This window comes from Thamnophis elegans, chromosome 1 (assembly GCF_009769535.1).
Source record: "Thamnophis elegans isolate rThaEle1 chromosome 1, rThaEle1.pri, whole genome shotgun sequence".
NCBI lineage: Eukaryota > Metazoa > Chordata > Lepidosauria > Squamata > Colubridae > Thamnophis > Thamnophis elegans.
In genome coordinates, this window is record NC_045541.1 from 360,644 (window position 1) to 386,082 (window position 25,439).

At 45.7% G+C, this 25,439-nt stretch overlaps 4 protein-coding genes across 4 annotated transcripts; 3 read left to right on the forward strand and 1 right to left on the reverse strand.

Moving 5' to 3' along the window:
- Positions 1 to 461: 461 nt before the first annotated feature.
- Positions 462 to 7,672, forward strand: TAT (tyrosine aminotransferase). The gene is given in 17 exon segments (XM_032221847.1): positions 462 to 669; positions 2,091 to 2,341; positions 2,447 to 2,550; positions 2,874 to 2,942; positions 3,138 to 3,215; positions 3,217 to 3,297; positions 4,013 to 4,025; positions 4,028 to 4,111; positions 4,114 to 4,149; positions 4,357 to 4,409; positions 4,603 to 4,755; positions 4,990 to 5,028; positions 5,030 to 5,119; positions 6,148 to 6,231; positions 6,385 to 6,409; positions 6,412 to 6,482; positions 7,133 to 7,672. Coding segments are annotated over 16 exon segments (1,359 nt in total). The 5' UTR covers positions 462 to 669; positions 2,091 to 2,106; the 3' UTR covers positions 7,277 to 7,672.
- A 3,415-nt stretch (positions 7,673 to 11,087) lies between these two features.
- Positions 11,088 to 12,380, forward strand: CHST4 (carbohydrate sulfotransferase 4; the record flags this gene model as incomplete). The annotated part of the gene is given in 6 exon segments (XM_032233258.1): positions 11,088 to 11,211; positions 11,214 to 11,333; positions 11,336 to 11,499; positions 11,501 to 11,735; positions 11,738 to 11,827; positions 11,830 to 12,380. Coding segments are annotated over 6 exon segments (1,032 nt in total), but the record flags the coding sequence as incomplete, so codon positions are not given.
- A 103-nt stretch (positions 12,381 to 12,483) lies between these two features.
- TERF2IP (TERF2 interacting protein) lies at positions 12,484 to 13,525 on the reverse strand. The gene is made up of 2 exons (XM_032229866.1): positions 13,245 to 13,525; positions 12,484 to 13,041 (listed from the first exon to the last, which is right to left on the reverse strand). Exons 1-2 carry the CDS (start codon positions 13,296 to 13,298, stop codon positions 12,544 to 12,546), a joined length of 552 nt encoding a protein of 183 aa, XP_032085757.1. The 5' UTR covers positions 13,299 to 13,525; the 3' UTR covers positions 12,484 to 12,543.
- Positions 13,526 to 13,527: 2 nt separating this feature from the next.
- KARS1 (lysyl-tRNA synthetase 1) lies at positions 13,528 to 24,333 on the forward strand. The gene is given in 20 exon segments (XM_032229880.1): positions 13,528 to 13,638; positions 13,823 to 13,961; positions 14,182 to 14,347; positions 14,752 to 14,845; positions 16,356 to 16,428; positions 16,430 to 16,543; positions 16,641 to 16,680; positions 16,683 to 16,733; positions 16,736 to 16,764; positions 17,871 to 17,990; positions 20,116 to 20,278; positions 20,384 to 20,424; positions 20,426 to 20,557; positions 20,798 to 20,881; positions 21,748 to 21,833; positions 22,184 to 22,310; positions 23,194 to 23,223; positions 23,225 to 23,299; positions 23,301 to 23,339; positions 24,138 to 24,333. Coding segments are annotated over 20 exon segments (1,761 nt in total). The 5' UTR covers positions 13,528 to 13,564; the 3' UTR covers positions 24,222 to 24,333.
- Positions 24,334 to 25,439: the final 1,106 nt, after the last annotated feature.

Genomic DNA, 25,439 nt, shown 5'->3' on the forward strand with positions numbered 1-25,439 from the left:
GGGCAGATCTGTTGTTGGTGCATGATGCCTTCCCGTTCCCAGCTGGTGCTTAGAGCATTTGGGATCAATTATTGTGTTTTGCAACGTGGAGCTGATGAGGTGGGCCTCATGGATTGCATCAGGCTGCCTTAAATGCCTGGCAAAGCATTGGATCATGCCTGAAGTTAACTCTTTGGGTTTCACTCCCACCATCGCATCACGTAGTCTCTTTGGTTAGATTCTGAAGGCGTCCATTCTTGCACCCATGGGGGTTAAATTGGACTGGTGGCTTTTCCTGACCCCGAGCGAAGATGGATCTCGGGTGTCAGGTAAGCCAAGAAGAATTCTACCCAGATTGGATGGTTGGCTCTGGAAGGGGAGCAATGTGGTTCCAGCACAGTTTTGGCCCTTGTCTGAAAGAGTTAACATGCAGCCCGTGTTTGTTCCAGATGTTTGGAGTCAGAGTTGGGGGTGTCCCTGGGTGGGAAGTACAGCCCTCCACATCAGCCAATAGCTGGAGGACTCCAGGCTAACACCCTGTTCTTGACTCTAGGCGGCTACAGGCTTGCCATGCATAAAAGGACTTGTGTTTTAGCACTCTGGCTCTGCCTTTGAGTCAACCGCATTGGAAGCCCCTCTGCTCATCTTCACCATCACACTGAGCTGTAGCCACAACTTCTGTTGTCTCAGGTAAGTCACCAACACCTGGAGTTCCTGAACCAAGAGGCTCTACAAGCAACAATAGAGGAGAATCCTTGTAGCTCAGGGTTGAAATGACGGGTCCTTAGCGATCTTTGAGCCCGGTTGTTTTCTTGCAGATGTTTCATTAGCCAAACTAGGCAACGTAATCAGTGCTAGCACTGAAAAGAAACAGGTTCAAAGACACCAAGGACCCCTCTACAAATAAGTTTAACCAAGGGTCATTTCAAAATTTGAGCAGCATTTGGTGCTCGGTGAACTCTTCCTAATCTTCCCTCTTGTCAGCATGCCCTCTCTAGTGAGACTTTTGGGCATGATCTGGCCTTGTATAGGCACAGTGCCTGAGAACCCCAAAAGGAGAACAAATGAACAAGGGGACACTGGAAAATACCAGGACAAAGGAGCTGACCTACAGTTTCCTCATTGACTGGCAGCTCCAAATGGAGTACAATCTGAGAACTGGATGATTTAAGATGCCACAATTACTCTTTGGGTAATCATTTCCTCAGTCAAACTTTTGCAGTTTGTTGGGAAGATTTTGCCAATATTCAATTCAGATGTGCCTTCTTGTAACTTGTGCCCATTATTCTGCGTTTGTCTTCTGGAGCAAGAGAGAAAAGGTCTTGACTGTCTTCTGAATTCATTCTTTTGTAAATTGGGGTGGGGGTTCTTCTATTGCTCCTCCCCGTCTTGTCTCAGGGTTCATGTCCTTTATGTTCTGGTTTTCTATTCCCTGATCACTCTTTCGTCCTCCGAACTGGTTTCAATTTCTCTGACACCTCTTTGCACTGCAACCGGGACTGAAGACAGGGCATGACTTATGCAATGTAAAGCGGAACAATTCCTGCTGACACTTGGAAAACTATAGGATGCAACCTAAAACATTTTTGCACACAGCTGATACATACTCCCTTTGCATACGGACATGGGAAATGTTCTGTGGTTTTCATTTATATCTGGATATTGTGTGACCTCATTCTAACAGATGGGAGAGCAAGTTGGTTTCAGGTGCTTTATCAGATTTTTTAATGGGTTTTTATCTCCTGGATTTGGGAGGGGAGCAGCTGGATCTGTTGGTCTCCTGACAGCCTTCAAAATGTGAACTTGGATTATCCTGTGCACAAAGGCCAAAGTTCATACACTCCCAGAGGGAGTGAGGAGGGGAAGGAGCAGGAGAGGCTCAAGGATGGCTCTGCTGTGCTGCAACACCTTCCTCTCCTTGGTTGTGCTGTGGCTGCTAAACTGGTACCTGTACAGGGCATAAGAGGAAGCCGATAGCATCACCCCAGACAGCAATTTACCTGCCCCCACTCTCATCCCTCTGCTACCGGAACCTGGTGGGTTTTGGTAGCTGATGGCAGGCACGGGGGCAGTTTTGGGCTTGGCATCAGCCTTCTTTTGTGCCCCTGCAGGCTCTCCCTTCCCGAGATGGACTCCTGCCTGATCCAGGTGAACAGCAACACCGCCCTGTCCTCCGTCCTAGATGTCCATGTCAACCTCAATGGGAAAAGCCCTTCTTTGCCCAAGGGAAAAGGCCGCAAACCCCACTGGGCAGTCAGGGCTTCAGAAATGTCTAGGAGAACTTTCAATCCCATTCGAGCCATTGTGGATGCCATGAAAGTGGAGCCCAATCCCAGGAAAGCTTTGATATCTTTGTCCATAGGTGAGTAGGTGGATCTGGCTGGTCCAGAGAGACTCTAACCTTAACCCTTTTCGATACAGCCCAGTCACTGGCAATCTAGGCACCACACCCTCTCCTTTCCTATAGGAGATCCAACTGTCTTTGGAAACCTTCCTACGGATGATGAAGTCACACGGGCCGTGAAAGAAGCTCTGGACTCTGGAAAATACAATGGCTATGCCCCATCTGTGGTGAGTCTTTGGAAAAGTCTGTGGAAAAATCCAAGGCGGTGGAGGGGGGGAAGGGGAAGCACCAACAAGCAGTGGCCTTGAGATCCCATAGAAAGCCTTTTTTCACTCCGACAGGGAACCGGGTCAAAGGGGAAGTATGTGAGCTGAAAGTCCCAGAGTATCTTATTAAGGGAATCATTGGCAAAAGGATGAGGGAGGGTGATAAACAACATCCTGTGCAGGCTTCTAAGACTGGAATTCTTTTTTATAAGTCTTCATAAGTTTTATAAGTAATTCAGCCATAGCACTGAACACTCGGTTCATCTCACCTCCCATCCATCATAGGTTACCTGTCTTGTCGAGAGGTGGTTGCAAGCTACTACAATTGTCCAGAAGCCCCTCTGAAAGCCCAGGTAACAATTCTGATACGTTGAGAAAGAGTAAGAGCATTTTTGGGGAGAAGGGCTTGGGTTTTGACTCCCCACCTAATTTAAGTGTGTAATAATCATTTAAGGTTCCAATGGCTCTGATCTTCGTGTGGGTCTGTTGAACTGGAAGGCACGAAGTGCCCGTCCGACTCACGGCTCCCTCCCTCCCTTTCTCTCCAGGATATCATCCTGACTAGTGGCTGCAGTCAGGCTATTGAATTAGCTTTAGCAGTCCTGGCTAACCCTGGACAGAACATCCCTGGTGCCACGCCCTGGCTTCTCCCTCTACAAAACCTTAGCTCACTCTATGGGAATTGAAGTCAAGTTCTACAACCTCTTGGTAAGCTGGACCTAGATGTGGGGCCCTCACCCTCACTCTTTTCCCCCAAAAGTGAAACAGAACCAAGGTCCAAGGCTTGGAAAGCTGGGCTTTGATGGAGGAGTCCCAAAGAGAGCTGGAAGAGTTGCAATATTAGTAGTCAAAACCAAAGCCATATTTAGGGTGTGCAAAATAATAGCTAGAAGCCCCTGTGATAGCAGATTGGATGCACCAAACAAATTATTGGAGAGAGAGAGGCTTTGCAAGAATTAGAAACAAGCTCGCTCTGTTCAAATTCCCTTTTAGACAATTCTCACAGAAAGAGGCGAGTTAGAAATAACTATGATCAAAAACAAAGTTATTCTTGCCTTAGATCAACTATTGTTTATTCCTGGATGTGTGATATAATGCTTATAACCAACGTGTTAAATTGCTTACTTGGAAACTTGCGTCTTTTCCTGCATGACAACATCTTGCGGCTGCTGATCAACAAAACTTCACAGCACTTTTCAGCTCTTGATTATATGAGCTGTAAATTGGGATCAAGAAAGAAAGCATTCCTTATACAACGCCACGGTTCCTTGGCTGGCCATCAGTCCCTCTTGCCCTCCCCTTCCCCTGCTTATCACTTCTGAGCCAGGCAGGGAGCAAAGGCCCCCTAGTCAGAGTGAAGCTGATTGTTATTTGGTTTCAGACCTCCTCACTCTCTTCATCTTCCTTTCCATTTTGCCACCAGCCAGAAAAGTCCTGGAAATTGACCTGAAGCAAATGGAATCTCTGGTGGATAACAGGACAGCTTGTCTGATTGTGAACAACCCATCCAATCCCTGTGGCTCTGTTTCAGCAGAAGTCACCTTCAGAAGATTCTGGCAGGTAATTCTTCTGACCAGCTTTGAAACTGCCTGATGCATGCGTTCCTGTGCTAAACCCTGTGCTGTTTTGCATGGGATGAAAGGAGTCACAAGAGGCTCCAGCCTCTGGAGCCCATCCAGGTTGTGAGCACCCCATGACTCACTGATGTCTTTCCTTCCTTCCTTCTTTCTTTCCTTCCTTCCTTCCTTCCATCCGTCCGTTGCCCAGTGGCCTCTAGGCAGTGTGTCCCCATTTTGGCTGATGAGATCTATGCAGAAATGGTGAGTGATGAGCACCTTTTGTCTGTCTAGAGGAATGGATGTGGCAGGGCGGGGAGGGGCTGGAATAACATGACAATGGAGAGGGGGGCCTTGAAGAGAAACCTGCTTTTGTGTCTGAGACTGAGCATGGGACTCCATTGTCTGAGTCTTGACCAGCCACTAAACGGGATTCCTCCAACTCTCCCATACTCAGGTGTTTGAAGACTGCAAATATGAGTCCCTTGCAAAGCTTAGCACTAATGTCCCAATCCTGTCCTGTGGAGGCCTTGCCAAGAGGTGGTTGGTTCCCGGCTGGAGGATGGGATGGATTCTGATCCATGACCGCCGGGACATTTTTGGAGAGGAGGTAGAGAAATACACACTTGCTGCTGGGTCACCTGGGTCTGCTCCAAGGGGAGGGAGGAAGAGCTGGCCCCCTTGGCTCCATTCCAACCATCCCCTAGCAATGTTTATGCCTGCTCCATGCGCTGCCCCTCTTCGTGCTGGGCGAGAGAGCCGTGGAAAGGCTGGTGGGTGGGGGACTGACCTACAGGCAGGACTCTGATGTTCCCCCCTCCTCCTTCCTCTGTGTGCCTTGAAGATCAGGGAAGGCCTTCTGAGGCTGAGCCAAAGGATTTTGGGGACCCTGCACTGCCGTCCAGGGAGCCCTTGGGCATATCTTCCGCCACACACCCCCTGAATTCTATCACAACACTCTCAGCTTCCTCAAGGTAGGCCTCAACTGTTCCAAAGAACGTATTGCAATAGAGGTCCTTGTACTCTCAGAAAGAAGCCAAGACGGACTCAGTTCCCACTAGGCTGAACGGGCCAGTGAGGACGGGGAGATTAATAAACTCAGTCTCAAGGGCACTAAATTTAATCCCAAACAGGTCCCGTCATGCAGTGGCTTAAATCAAGTGCACTCGGTCGTTTTGTTGGTGTGAACATGTAGACCTGGGCAGTTGACCTGATTTCCAACTTTGTTCTCTAAGGAAAATAAGCAAAGACAAAGAACAGGGAAAAGCTCAACGTTCAGAGCTTGCTGCCAATACCTGCGGCAGAGCACGCTTCCAAAACACGGGTGCAGCACATTTTCTTTGAAATAAAAAAGGCAATGGAAGCCAGTCCCGAGATCGCAGAACTCCTGTCTCACTGCCCTGAACTTGGCAGTGATTCCTTTCTGCACAGCAGGAGACCTGCTATGGGAGATGAACACGGGTCTTCTTTTCAATGTGCTTTGCTATGTCTTTCTGTAATATTAGCGCTAAGGTTTAAAATGGGGCATTAATATATTTCTGCAAAGACACTGAAGGGAGATAATATTTTGTTTTTTGCCAGTTTGAAAACAAACTGCTGCCAAAGTGGTTTTGATAAAATATTACTTTAATTGGGAAATCTGGATACTAGGACACTTTTGTTACTAGAAAAGATAAGAGTCGAAAGGGGTTTCAAAAGTGAGCAAACCCAGTGCCTGTAGCTCTGTGGGGATGTGAAGGGTTGTGCGACAGATGGGGAAAGGGGCTGTGGAAAGGGACCAGGAGCCTCTTTCTCGCTGTCCTTCACATCCCAACACAACTGAGCAGGACCCAGGTGTGCTCACATTACATATTTCACTCTTCTGGTAGTCCAGCTAATTTTTGAGGTAAGACACGCTTAATCACTCGCCGTCCTCTTTGGTGGGCCTGGGCAGTTGTGTGAGTGAGGAGGACCAGGTGTTCCTTGCCTGTGATTTGACTTCCTCCCGATTTGCTCTTTCCAGACCAATGCTGCCCTTTGCTATGCTTCCCTTTCCATGGTCTGTGGGCTGAAACCAGTCCGGCCCCAGGGAGCCATGTACCTGATGGTGAGCTACCTGCACGGGGGGGGGAGGACGGAAGGGAAAAGCTGTTGGTATGGAAGGCCTTTTCTTTCCTTCCCCAAAGAGCAAGGGCTCTTTCCTCGGGGGAGAAGGGGGGGGTCTTTGGCTGTGACCGGTTTTCTACCCCTCTGACTCTAGGTGGGGATCGAGATGGAGCATTTCCCAACTTCGAGAACGATGTGGAGTTCACAGAGAGGCTCATTGCAGAGCAGTCGGTCTTCTGTCTACCTGCCACGGTGAGCTTATTTCTCCCTGGAAAGGCTGGGACGGTTATCATGGAGACTCTCGGCCTGGCTTCAGCTCCCCTCTCAGCTGCTTCTCCTTTCCCTAGTTCTTCTTTTTGCTGACAATGGTCCCAGTTCCACATTCGTGGAGGCTGGTGTGAGAGATGCTGCAGCATCTTTGGCAGCGTGGAAGCATCCGGTGTTCTTCTGGCTAAATCCTCAGCTGGGCTAGCCTGGAGACATGTTCCTTGCTGCACTGTCTCTTCTCTCCAATGGATTTTCATATGATAAATAAATGGATTGGAGCCGTTGCCTCTGCAGCTATGTCTGCGGCTTGTCATCCTGGTAGCAACCTTGGAGGCTCTGGGAGATGAAACGGGAAATAGTTTTTCTTTTAAAACAGAGGGAAAACTGTACCTGGCCTTGAACATGGGGTCAGGGGGGAATAAGCAGAGTGGAATTTGTAAAAAAAAAAAAAAAAAAAAGAAGCAGCAGTAGCAAGGATTTCTACTGGCTGCCCTCCTGTTCCTAGCTTTCCATTAAAAGCCCAGTAGTAGCAACAATGAGACTGAATTACATTAACCCCAGGGATCTGCTTGGGAAGCTGGGAAGGGCCCAAGAGAGTCCAGTGACTAATGGCTCCGCTCTCTCTCTCCTGGCAGTGTTTTGAGTACCCCAATTTCTTCCGCGTGGTGATCACCGTGCCCGAGGAGATGATGGTGGAGGCTTGCCAGCGTATCCGCTACTTCTGTGAGAAGCACTATCAAGGGGGAGAGGGGACCCAGGATCTGGAATGTGACAAGTAGGCCTGAGCACATGCACCTGACCTTCTACTCCACCTGCTCTGAGTTTGCTCCCTGATATTGCACCATCATTCTTGTTCTGGACTCTGAATTGCTAAGGCCTGGCTAGAAGTAGGCTGTCAGTGACACTCCTTCCTGCCCAGCGCCTCAAGAAACTTCTGCACCAGTGCTTGACAGCTTTCAATCACCAGCTGAATGATTTCTAGAGCCTATGGGAAGCTGTGAGAAGGAACCTGCATGCCAGCGGCAAGCCAGAGCAGAAAATACCCAACTCTTCCACAGAAAGAAAGCTCACCTCTCCCCAACCCCAAAGTACACCTGCAATCTGTTTTCTTGTAGACATATTTCAAGTTTGTAAGTTATTGTATGTTTTGTATGAATAAATGCATTGTAAATGTCTGACTGGGTGCAAAAGCTATGCAAGCTCATCTTGCAGCAGGAAAGATGTGTTACTTGGGCCAGAAGGTGAGGTTTCACTTGTTTAAAGCACTCAAGGACAGATCCGTCCATTTGTGATTCTCTTGGTTGATTTGTTAAACCAAAAGTCAGCTTTCCCAAAAGGGGAGGGCGGGGTGGAGTGGAGTGGATGGGACTGGAGGGTAACTCCCAGGGACTGTTGCTGCTACAGTACACAGTAACTATGGTAATTAAAGATATGTTTGCCTGGGAGGAAATGAGGACTTGGAAGCCACTGGGACAAACTTGCTTGAACTGTCAGGAGCCAGAAACTGCTGTTTTATGCACGGCAGACATGCATAAATTGAGGGGGGGGGCTACCTTCCTGGTGGGTTGTGTGTGCAGATAGTGGACATCATTTTGGCCCCTTCTTGGACTGGAATTGGGTTGTGCGAATTGATCCTAAGTCACTCACCTTCATTTAGCCGGCAATGTACCTCATTCCAGTCATGTTGATATTGGAAAAAATACTTAGGTTGATTTAGAAAAATGATTTCTCCATATGCTGCAAAAATTGCTTTCAATAGAGTCAGCAGCTTGAAATTTATAAAAGAGCCCACTAAGAGGAAATATGCAAACTAAAAATAAAAAAAAAAACATTTTGTAATATGATCATAAACATTTTGAACATCCAATCATTATTCTCACATTTCCTCTCTCTTCAACTCAATAGCAAGATGCCGCTTTCTGCCATTACTGTCAGAGTGCTGGTTTGCTTATCTCTGTGTAGCTACCAAATGACCTGGTCCTAACCCTTCCAAGTTGTTGCCCTGTAACCTTTCCCATTAGGAGTCCCTGGAGGTATTTTTTTCTAGAATGTTTTCCAACAGCTCATAGCTGGATCAGACCTTTTTTGGTACCATCCTGCAAACCAAATTTGTCCATGTTCTGATCATTTCTGGAAAGTTAACCATGCTGTTGTCAGGCATTGGTGAATTCTTTACATTACTTGTTTCCAAATTCTGCTTGCTTGGTCAAATAAATGAAGCCAGCTGATCCTGATGTCAGCTCTGGCTCTTGCTGAACTATTAAATACTTGCAGAGAGCTTTAACAGAGGGGACAGAACCAAGATTACACGAAGTGTTATAATGCCTTGATACAGAACTGCATAGTGTTGGTCTCAAGGATGTTGAGACTAGAAAGAATGCAGAGAAGAGCAACAAGATGATTAGAACTGGAGGCTAAAACATGAAGAACGGTTGCAGGTATGTCTAGTGAACAGAAGGACCAGGGTGATACAATAGCAGACTTCCATGACTTCAGGGGCTGTCAGAGAAGAAGGGTCACCTATTCTGCAAAGCACCCGAAGGCAGAACAAGAAGCAATGGATGGAACCAATCAAGGAGAGAACCAACCTAGTTGGAAGGAGAGATTTCCTGACAGAACTATTAATCAGCAGAACAACTTGCTTCCAGAAGTTGTGGGTGCTCCAACACTGGAGGTTTTAAATAAGAACCTGGACACCATTTGTCTGAAATAGCATAGGGTTTCCTGCTCGAGCAGGGTTTGGACTAGAAGACCCTTCCGACTCCGTTGTTCCTTTAGAGCTAGGGAAAAAGGGAGGGAAGAGGAGAATGTGGAAAAGCCAACACCTGACCAAAGGCATGCTGATTGGAAATCATTTGCAATTGATTTTTTCCTGCCCCCTTTACTCTTCTGGCACATGAATAGCTGTGCCCAGGACAGCTGGAATGCATGGGACCGTCTGCTCTGCCAGCAGGGGAAATGGACGTCACTTTTTCCCATCAATATGATCACCTGTTGGCTGTCTTCTTCCCTTTCCTTGGACCTCCTGGTTATGGCAAGACAGATTCCTATGCAGAGCAAGGGCTCTTGTCTTTCCTAGTATCATTGTCTCCTGGCTGGTGGGCAGAATCTCAGGTCTGGGCTAAGTGAGGCTGTTTCCTTCCTTGCCACTTAGGGCGCCTGGGAAGAGAGGCAGGTGGTTTACCATCAATCATCCTTCAGAATTGTGTCCTTGGCCCTGGCATGGACCAAACCGATTCACAATGCATCCAGCCTGCACTTTTTCCTAAACTTGGCATTCATTAAACCTTTCTGTGTCCATTTGTTCTGCAGATACAGCATGAGCAGGATGAGAGAGCCTGGCTTGCATTCCAATAACTGTCCCCAGCATTTCACGTGGGAAGGGAAGCGTAAAGCACCCTTCCTAGACTTTAAGTCTGAGCCGCCCTTCTCAGGCATTTGTAAGGACATCCCTATTTCTTCTAGCACATATGTTCTGTACCCTAGAGGATGGCCTGGCCTAATGAGGCTCCCTCCCCATCACCTCTCCTCCCCTTTGGAATTTGACTTCCCTTTTGGACTCTTTTCCCCCTAGCAGCTCCTTCCCGAAGCAGTGTATGTTGACTCTCAGCTGGCAGGCAGTGCATGCTGCTGCCCCTGCTCTGGGAAGGGACTGGTGTTTTTTTTTTCCTAGCTGGCTGCAGCCACTGAAAAAGTTGTGAGCTCCTTTCAACTCCCAGAGGTTCAAGAGGTAAGTGAGACAAGTGCTAAGTGGGAAGTGTACAGTCTGGAAGTGGAAGACCATGCTGCATATGGGGGAGGGGGCCCTAAACAGAGGTGTGAGATGCAACTGGTTTTGTTGAATGAAAAATAGCAGAGGCCAGATTGAATTATGACCTTGGCAAATTTAACAAGTGTCGGATGACTAATTGTATTTATAGCAGTCCATTCTGCTTCAATGACCAAGCCAATAACTACTGACTATCCACGCTTAGACTGGACTGTGGCTGGCAGTAGAATAAAGATTGGGTTGTTACATTAAAGAGTTGGAAACTGTCATCTTACAATTTTATGCAGCTTTCCAAAAATCAACTGGATCACTTATGAGATCCTATGAATCGGATATCAAGATTTGCCGTGTCATGTAAGTTCTACAACAACTAGTGTTGTGAGCACCATAATTTTCTGATCTTAGACTTCCTCTGCCTGGGAAAAGGGTGGGAAAGTGGAATCTAGGCCTATTTCTACAGGACAGGGATTCTCAAAGTCGATTTTTTTTTTTAGGTGTGATGAGCAGAACACACAATATCCCAAGTATGATTGTAGAGTTTGTTGTTGTTAGTTGCAAAGTCGGTCCGACTCATCACGACCCCATTGTAGAGTTTACAGAATTGTAGTTTACGGACAGCTCCCGCAAGAAACTAATAGCAGCAGCTATTAGATAACAAGGAAACATAGTTTAACATTTTGACACTTTCTGTCTTCTGCTCTCACTTCCAGGCAGCCATGTTGAAGCTGAACAAGACTGACATCCTGGTGATCTAGCGATCCAGGTAGCAGTTCTCCTCTGTTTCATTTTTCTGCTTCAGCACGCTCCCCAGGAAAAGTTGACCTCAGAAGCACATCCTCATCCTCTCCTCTTGGAGGTCTGGCTCATCCTTTGTAGGGCAGCTCTTCAGTCAGCACCCCGCTGTTTTCTACCTGATGGAGCCAGCCTGGCACGTGTGGGCAGCTATGTCCAAAACAGCGCCAAGGTCTTGCACATGGCAGTGCGGGACCTTATTCGCTCAGTCTTCAAGTGTGACATGTCCGTCTTTGATGCATATATGAATGAGCAGAGGAATAAGTCTGCGCTCTTCAGTGGGAGACCAGCCGGGCTTTGGGTTCCCCCCCTGCATGTACCCTTTTCCAGCGCAGTGACATCATCTCCAAACACTCCTGCAAGACTCTCTGTGGAAATTATCCCTTCAGCAAAGTGGAAGAGGCTTGTAAGACATACAGCCACATCGTCTTAAAGGAAGTCCCTTTTCTTCGACATCAAGGTGCTTTATCCACTCCTCACCGACCCCTCCCTGGACCGCAGAATCATCCACCTGGTCCGTGATCCCAGGGCTGTTTTCCACTCCCGTGAGAATGTAGCAAATGAACTTGCCCGTGACACAAAGATTGTGGTGGGGCATATATAATGAAGGACATGAGCCCTATGCGCCATGAAGGCAATTTGCAAAAGCCACATTGACATACACATGGAGGTCAGCAGTCCCTGAAAGATCGCTACATTTTGGTGCGCTATGAGGATATTGTAAAGGCTCCCTTGGAAGGAGCTGCTCAGCTGTATCAGTTTGCAGGGCTTCCTTCCTTCCCAGTCTTCAGTCCTGGGTGCAGCACATCACACATGGCCAAGGCCTCGGTAGCAAGGTCTTTGATACCGATGCCAGAGATGCAATGAATGTGTCACAGGCTTGGAGAAAGACTCTTTCTTATCTCCAAACAGCAATGTTACAAAATATCTGCAAGGAAGCTATGAAACGTTTGGGTTACCGGCCTGCTAGATCTGAGGATGAACAGAAGAACATGGCATTTGACCTCTTGGCCAAGTTGAATATAAAAACTGCCCATCCAGCTTCTAGCAGTTCAAAGCATCACAAGTAGACTGACCCGGGAAGCTGCAGACCCTGTGGAGGAGGATCCCAACATGAAGGATGAGGGATCACCTGGCATTTTTCTTGCAAGCAACGCTGGAGTAGCTGACAAGGAAAAACCCAAATCCTCTATGGTTACTTGTCCCATCGGTTCACAATCTGCACAGTCTACTATCTGGTTGGCAGATGGAATGCTTCCCATGACCATGAATCTGTTCTCTTGACCTGGTTTCAGGCCCCGGTTCACTGTAGATAATGCAGTCTGTACTTAGTTTTTTTAAAAAAGTATAGCTTACTGCCTAATATTCAAAATAGTTTCGTCAATTAACTGAGAAGGGAGAAACATGTAACAGAATACATAATACTTCTGTACAACTTTATTGTCAGATCCACATTGACCATTCAAGAACAACCGCAATCCTAATTCACAGTAAACAGTTTACTATAGAAATAAAAATTGCAAAAAAGAAAAAACGACAATTTTCCCTCCTGCGGCAGCTTTGAATCTCACTTCCGGCACAAACTTCCCCTGAACAGCAGCCGCTTTTTACATTTTCTGCTCCGTATTTCGCTTCTAGGGGACTCCGGGCTCCCTCTGGGCATTCCAGCAAGTCCTCGTCGTCCCGCCTGCTCCAAAGAGGCCGCCCGTCCGGACGGCGCCCGGTCCGCAGGTAGCTGGCCACGGCGGCCACTTCTCCGCTGTTCTTCAGGAAGGCCTGGGTGACCGTGGCCAGGTCCACGCCGAACTCCCCCATCAGGCGCTTCATCTCCTTCGCCAGGGCCACTTGGGCCCCCTCCGGCTCCGGAGACCGGCGGCTGGCGGGCGCGGCTACACAGACACTCGCCCTCATCGGGGCCTCTGGGCGCGGCCGCCTCCCTCGCGAAGTCCCCAGGCCCGGGGAGGCGGGGGCCGCGGGCTCCTCCTGCAAGGGAAGCCGGTCAGGAGGGGCGCGGGGCAGTCCCAGGCGAAGCCCCGGGGGTGGAGGGGGGTGGAGGGGGGGGGCCAAAAAGAGGCTGCCGTTTCCTTTCCTTCCCCGCCCCCCCCCCCAGGAAGCCTCGGCAGCTGCCCCACCGGGGCCCCCGAAGGGCCCGCCCGCCGCCTCCACGCACGGCCCCCCCGAACTACCAGCTCGAACTCCCGGTTGGCTTCCCGGAAGAGCGAGGGCACCGTCGACCCCATCCTCGGCGCTCTCCCGCAGGCAGGCCCCTCCAGCCGGAGGGAAGGGTTGGGGTGAGGGTACTCCGGGCGCGTCCCTGGCGGGCAACGGGAGCCGCCGCAGCTCCGCCCGCAGCCTCGCCACGCTCTCGGCGCACGCCGCCCTCGGGCCGGAGGGGCCGCCCCAGTGGGCGGAGCGCTGCGAGTGAGCGCCCGCCCCCACCCCGGCTCCGTCTGCCCGCCCTCTCCTCGCCGGGCGGAAGCCCCTCGCGCACTTCCGGCCGGCAAAGATGGCGGCGGCGGCGGCGGCGGCGGCGCCGAGCCTCTCCACGCCGAGCGAGGGCGAGCCTCGCCTTAGCAAGAAGTGAGTGTCGCTCCGCCGGCCGCCCATGCTGGCCCTGGGGCGGCTGCTGTCGGGGGGCCGCCCGGCTTGGCCTCGGCGGCTCTTGAGCGGCGGCCGCAGACAGCCGAGGTGGGTGGCTGAACGGCGGAAGGGGCGGCGGGGCGGCGGCCGCGCGGCGCCACTAAGTCCCCGGCTTTCCTCGCAGCGAACTGAAGCGGCGCCTGAAGGCCGAGAAGAAGGCGGCCGAGAAGGAGGCGAAGCAGCAGGAGCAGGGCGAGAAGATCTCGTCGCGCCGGGCCGACGCCGCAGGCGCCGAGGAGGAGGAGGAGGACCTTGACCCCAACGTGAGCGGGCGGGGAGGCTGCGGCCGGCGGCAACGGGCCTGCCGAGCCTCCAGCGCGGTCGGCCTGGCTCGCGCGTGGCCCCGGCCCAGTGGCTGGTTTCTAACGGCTGGAAGCGAGTCCGGCGGGCCGCGTGGAGGGCGGGAGCTTCTGCTTGCGAGATCTTTTCTCTCTCCTGCCGCCTCTTCGTCCCTCACAACCCTTCCCCTCGTTGCCTTGACAGCAATACTACAAGATCCGTAGTCAGGCCATTCAGCACCTGAAGGATACTTGCGATGATCCCTACCCGCATAAATTTCACGTGGATCTCTCCCTGACAGACTTTATAGAGAAGTATAGCTTTCTGCAAGCAGGGGATCACCTAACCAACGTCACGGTGAGAGTGGCAGGTAAAGGCTCACTTGAGATACTGGGAAGAAGGCAGTTTCCAAGGGAAATCTTGTCTCCTCCTCCCCCCCCCCTCTTAACGCTGTAGTTGAGATTTGAGATAACATTCTGCTTCAAAGTAGTAACAAAAGAGGGGAGGGGAGCCATTAGTCTGTTTTCTGATGAAAACCCAGGAGATACCATGTTCTGTTAAGGCTCTTTTGGAATGGACGAAATGTGATAATTGAGATAGCCGTTAGGGTATGTTTTTCTTTTCTAGCTCACCTTGCCCGATTGGCCTTGGATGAAGAATGAATGCAGGGAATAGTTTGTTGTTTTTGTTGCTCTTGTTCCTGACTTGCTTGTTGTTTATGATGGTGTGCTTTTTTGTGATCATATGACAACTCTTTTTGGTTCTGTTTTGGAGGTCGGGTCCATGCAAAACGTGCCTCTGGAGGAAAATTGATCTTTTATGATCTTCGTGGGGAGGGAGTTAAATTACAAGTGATGGCAAACTCCAGGTAAGCATTCATTTCTTTTTTCCTGATCATATATTTTAGTTTTGTTTGGTGTGTATGTTTGAGAATGAGAGCCAGTTGGATGTAGACGTTAAGGCACCAGGCTAGAAGTTGGGAGACTAAGTTGTTGTCTCACCTTTGGCACAAAGACAGCTAGGTGACCTTGGTGAATTTACACCCTCAGTCCTAGGTCGAAGGCAGTAGCAAGCCACTTCTGAAAGTTTTGCCAAGAAAACTGAAGGTACTTGTCCAGGAAGTTGCCAGGAGTCAACAGTGCCTTAATCCTCTCCCTCTCCCCAAGCCTTTGAGGAAAGGTAGAAAGAATATGAAAATAAAACAATGGTCTGATAAGTGGTCCAAGATTGCACTAAGTAATGGTGCCCCAAATACGTACTTTCTTTCCAGAAGAGGATTAAAGTAGAGTTAATTGTGTATACTTCTTGAACGTATTCTGATGTTTGTGCTTGCTATTTAACAATTTAAGTTTGTGAGTTCAACCCCCCTTGTTTTAAGAGTTTATCAAACATTTTGATAAGGTTTTGAGCTCTTAGCATTTTGAATATTGTGCTGATTTCCATTTTTTAACAGTCAGAATATCATAATATAGCTGTATGTTCAGTAACATTCCAGTGTGTTTAATAAACTAAGCAGGCAACTCTATATACTTGTGGCACAGGGGAGATAAAGACCAAGATACTACACAAGTTGTCTACCTGACTTACTTACCTTAATCATTGCTACCTCTGGAATTCCAGGCAGTATATCTTAAATGTCAATTGTTGTAAAGCAATTCTAGAAGAGGAATATTGTCCTCCTGTTCAAGAGAATGAGTTTCCCAAATTCATTGGATTGCGTACTAGAATGCTGCATCTAGAATGCTGCACTAGATGGTCACTTTGGACCCGACCCTTTGGAACGAGCTCCCCGTGGAGATTCGTACCCTCTCCACCGTCCAGGCCTTCCGCACAGCCCTTAAGAACTGGCTAGCCCGTCAGGCCTGGGGACAAGGATAGCCGCCCCTCCCGAATGATGAATGTATGTTGCTTATTACTTTTATATATTGTGTCTACGTCATTGTTTGTATTCCCCCTTCCTGATTTTATGTGAGCCGCCCTGAGTCCCCTCAGGGAAAGGGCGGCCTACAAATGTTAATAAACATCTAAACATCTAAACACTTGGCTTGATCTAGCATGTGTCTAAACAAGCCCTTATGGCATGGCAATCAGCACATAGTACCTCGTTAAAATAGTTATATTTTAGCAGGTAAATTTATAGAAAAAAATTCAGATCTGTTACTAAGTCTGAGATTGAAATTCAATTCCAATTTCTTTGCTATGCTTCCTTTGCAAATATTTTTCACTCTTGGAGAATCAATTTGGTGGTGGTGGGAAATAATTTTTATAGAAGTTTTTCCCCTGCAGTATAGAATAAAATGGATTTTGAATACTTCATTGATAAGGCTGAAAAGATTTAGCTAGAAATGTTGTTTACTGAATTTTAAAAATTCTTTCAGAAACTACAAATCTGAAGAAGAATATATATGCATTAACAACAAGCTTCGCCGTGGAGATATCATTGGGGTTCAGGGGAAATCCTGGAAAGACCAAGAAAGGGGAACTGAGTATTATTCCTTATGAAATTGTTCTGCTGTCACCATGCCTACATATGCTCCCACATCTTCATTTTGGGCTCAAAGACAAGGTATCAGACATGCTGCTGCATTCTTGGCAACTTGCTTGATAGCCTCCAAGAGTGCCTCCTTTTGGTATTTTATTATCTTCATTTTAATTTATTTTAGGAAACCAGATTTAGGCAAAGATACCTGGATTTAATTCTTAATGATTTGTGAGGCAAAAATTCATAATTCGAGCAAAAATCATAACATACCTTCGAACTTCCTAGATGAATTGGGCTTCTTGGAGGTGGGTGTTTGTTTTATATCTTAAGATTCTGTGTAGTAATTGCTTGAGGATATCTCAAAGAGCAATGTTTTATAGCAATTTACTTTGCATTGTTAAGTTTCAATTTTAGAGCAAAGACCCCAATACATATACATTGTTAGAATAAAAATACATTTATAAGAGGCCAGACAGAGATGTTATCAAAGAGATTGTGGTTGGGAAAGTGATCTTTACCGCTTGTTGACGATGGTACTACGACTGCTACTGTGTTTGCTGCATGCCCAGGAAAAAAGGCTTTTTAAACTAGAGGTGGAGGCAATGGTGGCTGGAAAATGGTAATTTAGAGAAGCAGAGAAAAGAAGGCATGCCTGGTGTTGGAACTAAATTCCTCCCTGCAAACATCGTAGTAGCAGTGGGAAATTGTTAACCTCTATGCCCGAGAGACAGCATATAGCTTTCTTTGAATATCTCTGAATAACTTCCCTTGATAGTTTCATTTGGCTGTTGAGCACCTGGATGAAGTGCCATGGGGTTAGGTGCCTTCCTTTAACACCTCATTGGGCTTGGAGACAGATCATTCTGTAATGCTAAAGCGATGTACATAGGAAACCTGGCATAACTGACAGCTCAGAGCTGATCTCATATTGCATAAATTCATAAATGGAATCTATGCAAAAATCCAAGACTAAATGTTTTGAATAGCAAAGTAGCAGTGATTAAAAATACACACTCAATTCTAATTTGACAAAGTTCTTTAAGCAGAGAATCTTAAGGCTTGTGTCTCAGTCATGTTATCTTAGATCTTTTAGTTAAAGTAATCATTTAAAGTTAGATCTTTTAGCAAAGTAATTATCACTTGGAACTAATTTTATGTACCTCAGCATACACTACTACCTCAGTGCCTGATCTCATTTTTGTCATTAATAAAATCTTCGTTGGATTATTTTTTATCGCAGACTTTTATCACTGCTTCTCTGCTTGCCTAGAATTTGAATTCTTTAGTAGACTGGATTAGGAATGTATTCCCATTTGTTTTTGTCATCTCGTTGTCTTCAAAATCAGTTTCTCTAAGGTTCTTTATAAACGTAGGGACAATATTTTCTGTCTGTTTTTTGTTCCCCAATTAGATTGAAACACCCATGATGAATATCATACCTGGTGGGGCAGTGGCCAAGCCTTTCATCACCCACCACAATGAGTTGGACATGAACCTGTTCCTAAGAATAGCACCAGAGCTCTACCATAAGGTGAATAGTTAAATCAGGCAAGCAGTGGCTCAGATATGCTTATGTATTTTTTGTGACATGCCCTTTGTGTCATAGGGCTCCTAATGCAGAAGATATGTATATTTCTATATGCTTTAGAATCTAGTTCAATATGTGGGCAGCCTTATCAAAACTTAACTATAGAAAATAGCTGGGTTAAATACAAGATAGTAAATATACTGTGTGATTTAATGATTTTAAAATTGAGTTAGAAATGGAAAGTCTGGGTTGAATTTAACTTCAGTCTGGAAAATCACAGGATTACTTTGAACTACATGCTCTTTCCTAATCCAACCAACCTTACAGGTTTTGAGGATAGAATTGATGGCTGAAACGGCTTGTAATAAAAATAAAAATTGGGATAATAAAATGTAAGAAGAATGTCTTAAGTAGTTCCAGTTTGTGCGTGTTCTGTATCTTACTACTTTGCACATGACTTAGAGGGGAAAGCACCTCTATTAAATATATAAATATATATATGTGTGTGTGTGTGTGTGTGTTTTATATGTGTTTTTTATTCTCTGTCTTCGGCTCCTCACAAGAGATAAGGAGGCTGATAAGGAGTCGAGCTTTGTAGCTCAATGGTTAACACATCTGCCTGAGAGGCAACAGAGCACAGGTTCGATTCCCAACAAGGGTGTGGCTAGCTGATGAGAGCTAAATAGCTTGAAATAGATCTATACTAGTCTCCCTTTATTTATTATCAGCATAAATATATATAACACATATATATAATTTCAGTATTTCCAAATCTGGGCTAATTTTAGCATTAAAATCCCCACAAATAGTTAAATCTGCACTTGAGATGATGTAACATATCAATTAATGTCTGTTCCAGGTGATCCCAATTTACTTGCTTAGACAGGACATAGAAGAAGGGGTGTCAAAGCATACTCAAATGATTAGGGCAAAACTGCTGAAAACCTTAAAAACAGTATGCGGCAATGAAACCATATTTTTGTGGATCCTACCCATAGCAATATGTGATTGGAACAAATGTTTATTTTTTTATTTTTATCAATTTCATATAGACATTCACAATTAGATATCTCATAACTGTTATTAATAATATGTATTTATAACAATTTTTTCCCTACAGTTGACAATATACTTGAAGATTGCCTTCTTACCATCCCATATATCCATCTTATCTTACAACGGTCCTACTTCTTCTTCCCTCCCTCCCTCTTTCCTTCCCTCGTTTCTTCTCTCCTACTCTCCTTCCTTCCCTCCCTCCTTCCCCCTTCCCTTCCTTCTCTCCTTCCCTCCTTTCTTCTCTCTCCTTTCTTCTCTCCTTCCTTTCCCCCTTCCTTCCCCCTTCCTTCTCTCCTACATTCCCTCCTTCCTTCCCTCCTTTCTTCTCTCCTTTCTTCTCTCCTTCTCTCCTTCCTTCCCTTCTTCCTTCCCTTTCTTCTCTCCTTCTCTCCTTCCTTCCATCCTTGCTTCCCTCCTTGCTTCCCTCCCTCCTTCCCTGCTTCCTTCCTACCCCCCTTTCTTTTCTTTCTTCTCTCCTTCCTTCCTTCCTTCCTCCTCTCCTTTCCCTTCTCTCCTTCCCCTTCCTCCCCTTTACCCTTCCCCTCTTCTTCCCATTCTCGCCCCTCTTTCTTACTCTTACATTCCCTCCCATTCTTCCTCTGCCTTTCCCTTTCTCCTTTCCTTCCTATCTTTCCTTCTACTCTCTCCCTCCATTCACTCTATCCGTTGAAACCTTAAAAACAGTATGCGGCAATGAAACCATATTTTTGTGGATCCTACCCATAGCAATATGTGATTGGAACATGTTATACTATTTGTGAGTTTATGCATGGCAGAATTCAAGCTCTGCTAAGTAAACCCAGTATTTTTTCTCTGCCTTGTAAAAAATTCTAGTTTCTGTTTTCCCTCAGCTTCGCCAGATAGAGGTTGGTTGACTACTATTAATTTCTAGGGTACAAAATCAGAGATTCTGGCTGGTGTCTGAAATGAAAGATGGGGAGCAGATTCTTTCAGATGTTTAAAATGGGAAACAGATATTAGCAAACAGGTCCATGTTGCTCCTGGAAGCAATTTATGATGCTGTGGATTTGTCTTCTCATACTGAAAAGGCTTGTTAACTGCTATATTTCAGATGCTGGTGGTTGGTGGAATGGACCGGGTCTATGAAATTGGACGTCAATTCAGGAATGAAGGAATTGATTTAACCCACAACCCAGAATTCACTACTTGTGAATTTTATATGGCGTATGCGGATTACCATGATCTGATGGAGATCACAGAACAAATGATTTCAGGTTGGTGACAAGTGTTCTTATTTAAAAATTCTCAGGAGGTCATTCAAAAATCCATTTTGGGGAAAAGTTAAATTAGCCAGACTAAAACAATGGTCTCTCTTGTAGGAATGGTGAAACATATCAGTGGTGGATACAAGGTGATTTACCAATCCTGAAGGTCCAGAAGGCCAGGCTTATGAAATAGATTTCACACCACCATTCCGGAAAATTAATATGGTGGATGAATTGGAGAGAAGCACTGGGAGTGAGCTGCCTGCGGCAGATCAATTGAGACAGAAGGTGAGAGTGGAAGGCATCTTATCTCCTTTAATTTAAAGAGATCCTCATAACAGACAGGAAGCATGGCCTGCATTCTAAGTTTGGTTTAGATTTGACTGGGCAGTGTTAGAGTGGGCACTATGGAGTCTTTGGTTTACTCCTACTGCTTCTAGGGATGGGAAAGCATAAGTAATTACAGCCCAGCTGGAGGAGGGACTCATGCAGTAGTGTCATGTCTGCTTTCACATTATGCATGCAGAGTCTCGTTCATTTTTTGATGCTATCTGTGAAGAGCGAGGTGTTGAATGCCCATCCCCTCGGACAACAGCCAGGCTCCTAGATAAGGTAAGCGCTTTCTCCCGATTCTTATTTGAGGTGGATCTCAGATGGGATCCTACTGAGTTGGGTTTCCCAAAATCTTTCTTAACAAAGATGCTAATTCAAAGTGTTATGTCTCTTACGGACCTCTGAGAAATGGTCAAATAAAGCTTTCCTTGGGATAGGTGACATTTTGGCTATGACAGAGGAATGAGTCCTTTTTAAAAGGCTTGCTTACTTCTTTAATAAATTATTGAGTTATGTATTTATTTATTTTTACCATGCCCTTATTATTTTTACAAATAACTTACGGCAGCGACCATGTCCAACACAGCTTCCTCCTCCCAATTTTCCCCACAACAACGACCTTATGAGGTGGGTTGGGCTGAGAGAAAGTGACTGACCTGAAGTCACCCAGCTGGCTTTCGTGGCTAACACTGGACTAGAACTCACAATCTCCTATTTTCTAGCCTAGTGCCTTAACTATTAATGTACCATAATTTCATTATGGCTTACAAAGATCCTGCCAATAAAAAGAAAAATGTTTATAGTAATGAATGCTTCATAATTAAAACATCCATGGTAATTGTTATTGTATCATCTGTAATTATAGGAATACCTATTTGCAATAACAATAAATATCCAGTTTAAATTGTAAACCAAGAGGATTATAAATAATGTGCTTCATATCACAATAGTTAAGAAAAAAGATACTCCATGTGTTCAGTGGTCTTGGGAGATGCTGTAAAACTATGGTCCCGAGGCTTTGCTGTGGTACAGCTATGTGAACCTGAAAAGAACTTAACTATGTCATACAGTTTTGGGCAGGGAGGGATTATTCCCAAACAGTTAATCTGAAGCTGTTTTGCCTTTTCCCATTGTTCATTTTTCAGCTGGTTGGAGAATATTTAGAAGTCACCTGTATCAATCCCACCTTCATTTGTGATCACCCACAGATCATGAGTCCTCTAGCCAAATGGTAAGCAAAATGCTGTGGTTATGTAAGTATGGATGTGCATGCATATAACCCACATCTCCCACACTTTATATAAAATAGACTTTTTGACACATTTGGAAACAATTGGGTTCAATTGCAGAAGGTAGAAATGTTTTGTCTTATAGGATGTTTCTAGCCCCTGATAAATTTGATATGATGTGCAAAAAAAGCCAGCTGATTCTAGGGCTAAAGATGTAAGCAGATGTTCAAATCTCTTGTCCCATCTTATGAAGTAGAATGAATGATGCAGACCAACTGATCTGCTATCACCTGGTTGCAGAAGAATTACTTCTCTGTGTGGTCTTCAGTCTTCCCCTCTGGTGTTTATTCAGGCACCGTTTCCGACCTGGGTTGACTGAACGGTTTGAGCTCTTTGTGATGAAGAAGGAAATCTGCAATGCCTACACAGAACTGAATGATCCGTTTCGGCAACGGCAGCTTTTTGAAGATCAAGCTAAGGTGAGTGAGGGTGTAGGCCTGGACTGGACCTGCCAGAACTGGGTTGAAGTATCTTTGTGGGAATTTGTCATAACTTCAAACTTCACTAAATCTAACTAGTCATAGGTTGAGGACTATATGTAACGGGGGAAGAAAATGCTGAGAGCTGGATCTCTGTTAAATTGTGGAAACCCTTGGTATAGGGATGGAAGTTACTGGATTGTGAAACTGATCTGTGGTTTAGGCCAGTATTACAGCTAGCAGAGAAATTTCTTCAAGTGGGAATTTTGTTTGTTTTTAAGACTTCATCTCCCTTCCAAACTGGCTCTGCGCTGCTTGCAAAAAAACTGAGGAGAAAAACAGTCAATACTAAATGCTAAACTTTCTATCAGGGACCGTCCCAAAGTTTTGCAGCCCTACAAAAGTCCATCAGGGAGGAAGCAGTTCAGATATATGAGGGCAACTTTGCCACAGAATGGGGAGGGAGCACCAACGAGCATGGTTACAGGATTAGTCCATCTGTGAGATGGCAGCATGAGTGAATATAGACAATGCTGTCTGATCCAAGAAAGGAGGCAACTGCTAAGGGCCATTGGGCAAAGACTTTCCCGGCCATTGGTTCCATCTCCTGTTAGAAGGTGCTGCAAATCCAAGCAGAAACCAGGATGAAAGAGACAGTTGGAGACCGATTGGTTTGAGGAGTGGCGAGTGCTTTTTATTTAGAAGTGTCACGTTAGAATCCAATTGTTGGAAGTAGAAATGGAAAATGTTTTTATTTTAGCTGTTATATAACAATATATAATTATAATAATTGTTATATAATCTTAACTCCTTCGCCCCACGCCCCAGTTGCCCTGACTGGCTCTGAAGATGATTCTTGTCTTCATGTTCATTTCCAACCCAGGCAAAAGCTGCTGGTGATGATGAGGCAATGTTTTATTGATGAGAACTTCTGCATGGCTCTGGAGTATGGGTTGCCTCCCACAGCTGGTTGGGGCATGGGCATTGACCCGGCTTACCATGTTCCTGACTGATTCAAACAATATTAAGGTAAGTACTCCATAGATGGCTACTTCCTGTCTATTCAGGGCCTATCTGGGTGGAGGATGGGCTGCTTCCTACATTCTAAGGCATCAATTTAGATTTGCTACTGCATTCATATAAGAGGAAGAGGAATCATTCTTCTGCTTTAATGCACAATGCACGTGAGAATTATTGAGCTGGAAACATACCTGGGAATGTGAAAATATGTGACTTTAATGGAAAGCATAACATTTCTTTAAAAAAATTTTTTTTTTTAAAAAAAAAAGACGTTTCACTTCTCATCCAAGAAGTTCTTCAGCTCTGACTGGGTGGAAAATGGAAGGATTTGTATTCTTTGTGGACAGCTGGTCATTTGCGTCCTTTTAGAGAGTCGTTGAGCCCACTTGGTGGTTTGTCCGTCACCTTGGTGCAAATGGGTGTGGAGCCTTCTTGGAACTGCTGAAGGGACTATTTGTGGAGCTGTGCTTTCTGTAGGATGTTTTCTGCCCTGTGTCCCTTCACTGTTGAACATCTGTATTGTCTGTATCTCAAACTGAAGTGTAAATGGTTCCTTTAATTTTTCTGGAAATCCGTTCATATCCTGTACCATTCAAAGGGTGTTCATCCCAAAGTGCATAGCTAAAATATCAAAGCTGAAAAAGCAGCTTTGGGACAGCCATGACCTGGATGACTGAGAATCCCCATAGACCTTTCTTAAAAGAGATTAGGTGGAAACAATGCTAACATGGCTCTGGAGATTTCTGATGGGATCTTTCCTTGGAAAAGAAGCTCTACTGAATGACCAGAAATCCCCTTTTCTTGCAGGAAGTGCTGCTGTTTCCCGCCATGAAGCCTGAAGACAAGAAGAAGGATCCATTGTCAGATTCTAGTGAGGGGACTTCAGTGTGACACAGCAGCTTGTACAAGAAGCATGGAGGACAGGAAAAGTCGTTTCTAGATTTCAACAGGCCTGGGCCACTTTTTTCTCTCCAGCCATAAATAAATGAAGTCTTTAATTTTATTTTGATAGTAGGCTCCTCATTGTGGCCACTAGCTCGCATTGGGCCATTTCTTTGTCCATCAGATTCTGATGTGATTCTTGAGATTTAAATCTACCAGTGATGGACTTTGTGTTGTCTTTGCAGCCAAACTGAGAGGGTTGTAGGGACTGTCAACCCAGTTCCTGCTTGAGTTCAGTCCCAACACCGTTTTAATTCCACTGAATGTAAAAATTAGGATACCAGTGATTATATGTTCCAGTTTCATTCTCCATCTCTTACTAGCCAGTACATTTAGTGTTGGTAAGCTAACAGAACCAGAGGAAGCAACTACAGCTTCTTTGATTCTTTCCATTAAAAAATCTACTCAGATTTATTCCATTCTGATAGTACCAGGTAATGCTGTATTCAGAAATTGCTTTCATTATATTACAGCCTGCAGCAGCCTAGCCCATGAAGCAAAGCTAAAGAGTTTGTTTTCATTGTTCTGTTTACACCATTCTGCATTTCACTCCTAGCAATTAGTTCCCCGTCCATCAACCTTCAAGTAATTGTTTAATGCAGGATACTTGACTTGGGTGGGAGTGAGATTTGGCTTGGCAGCAGTGCTTGTGAAAGATCAGTGTCCTCCTTGTGAACAGTGAAGAGTGTGACAAACCTTCCTAAAAAGGGAAATGATATTTTGAGATATGCTGCCAGCAGTGTCCAAATGACAGGAAGTAGACAGAAACCCTCTGAGAGGGTGGGCGGTTTAGAAATACAAATGTAAACAAATAAGCCACTGTGCTCTGCCCTGGTCGTCCTCCATTTGGAATATCCCATCCAGTTACAGGTGCCACAGTTCAAAATGAAGCAGGTTCTGAAGAAGGCTCACCAAGATAGTGAAGAATCTGTAAACCGGCCCTTTGAGAAGAGTTAAAGGATTTGGGCATGTTCGACAATCAGGAAAAGACAACCAAGATGTTTGTAAATTGCCCAGAGTGGCCACTGGGCAAGATGGGTGGCAAGCAAGCAATATAAAGCCTTCAAAGAGCGGAAGGATTGTCATATAGAACAAGTGGACTTTCTTCTTTTAATAATTTTCTTTAAATATATTTCCAAAAGAATAAAAGCAAAGCGTCGAAGAGTA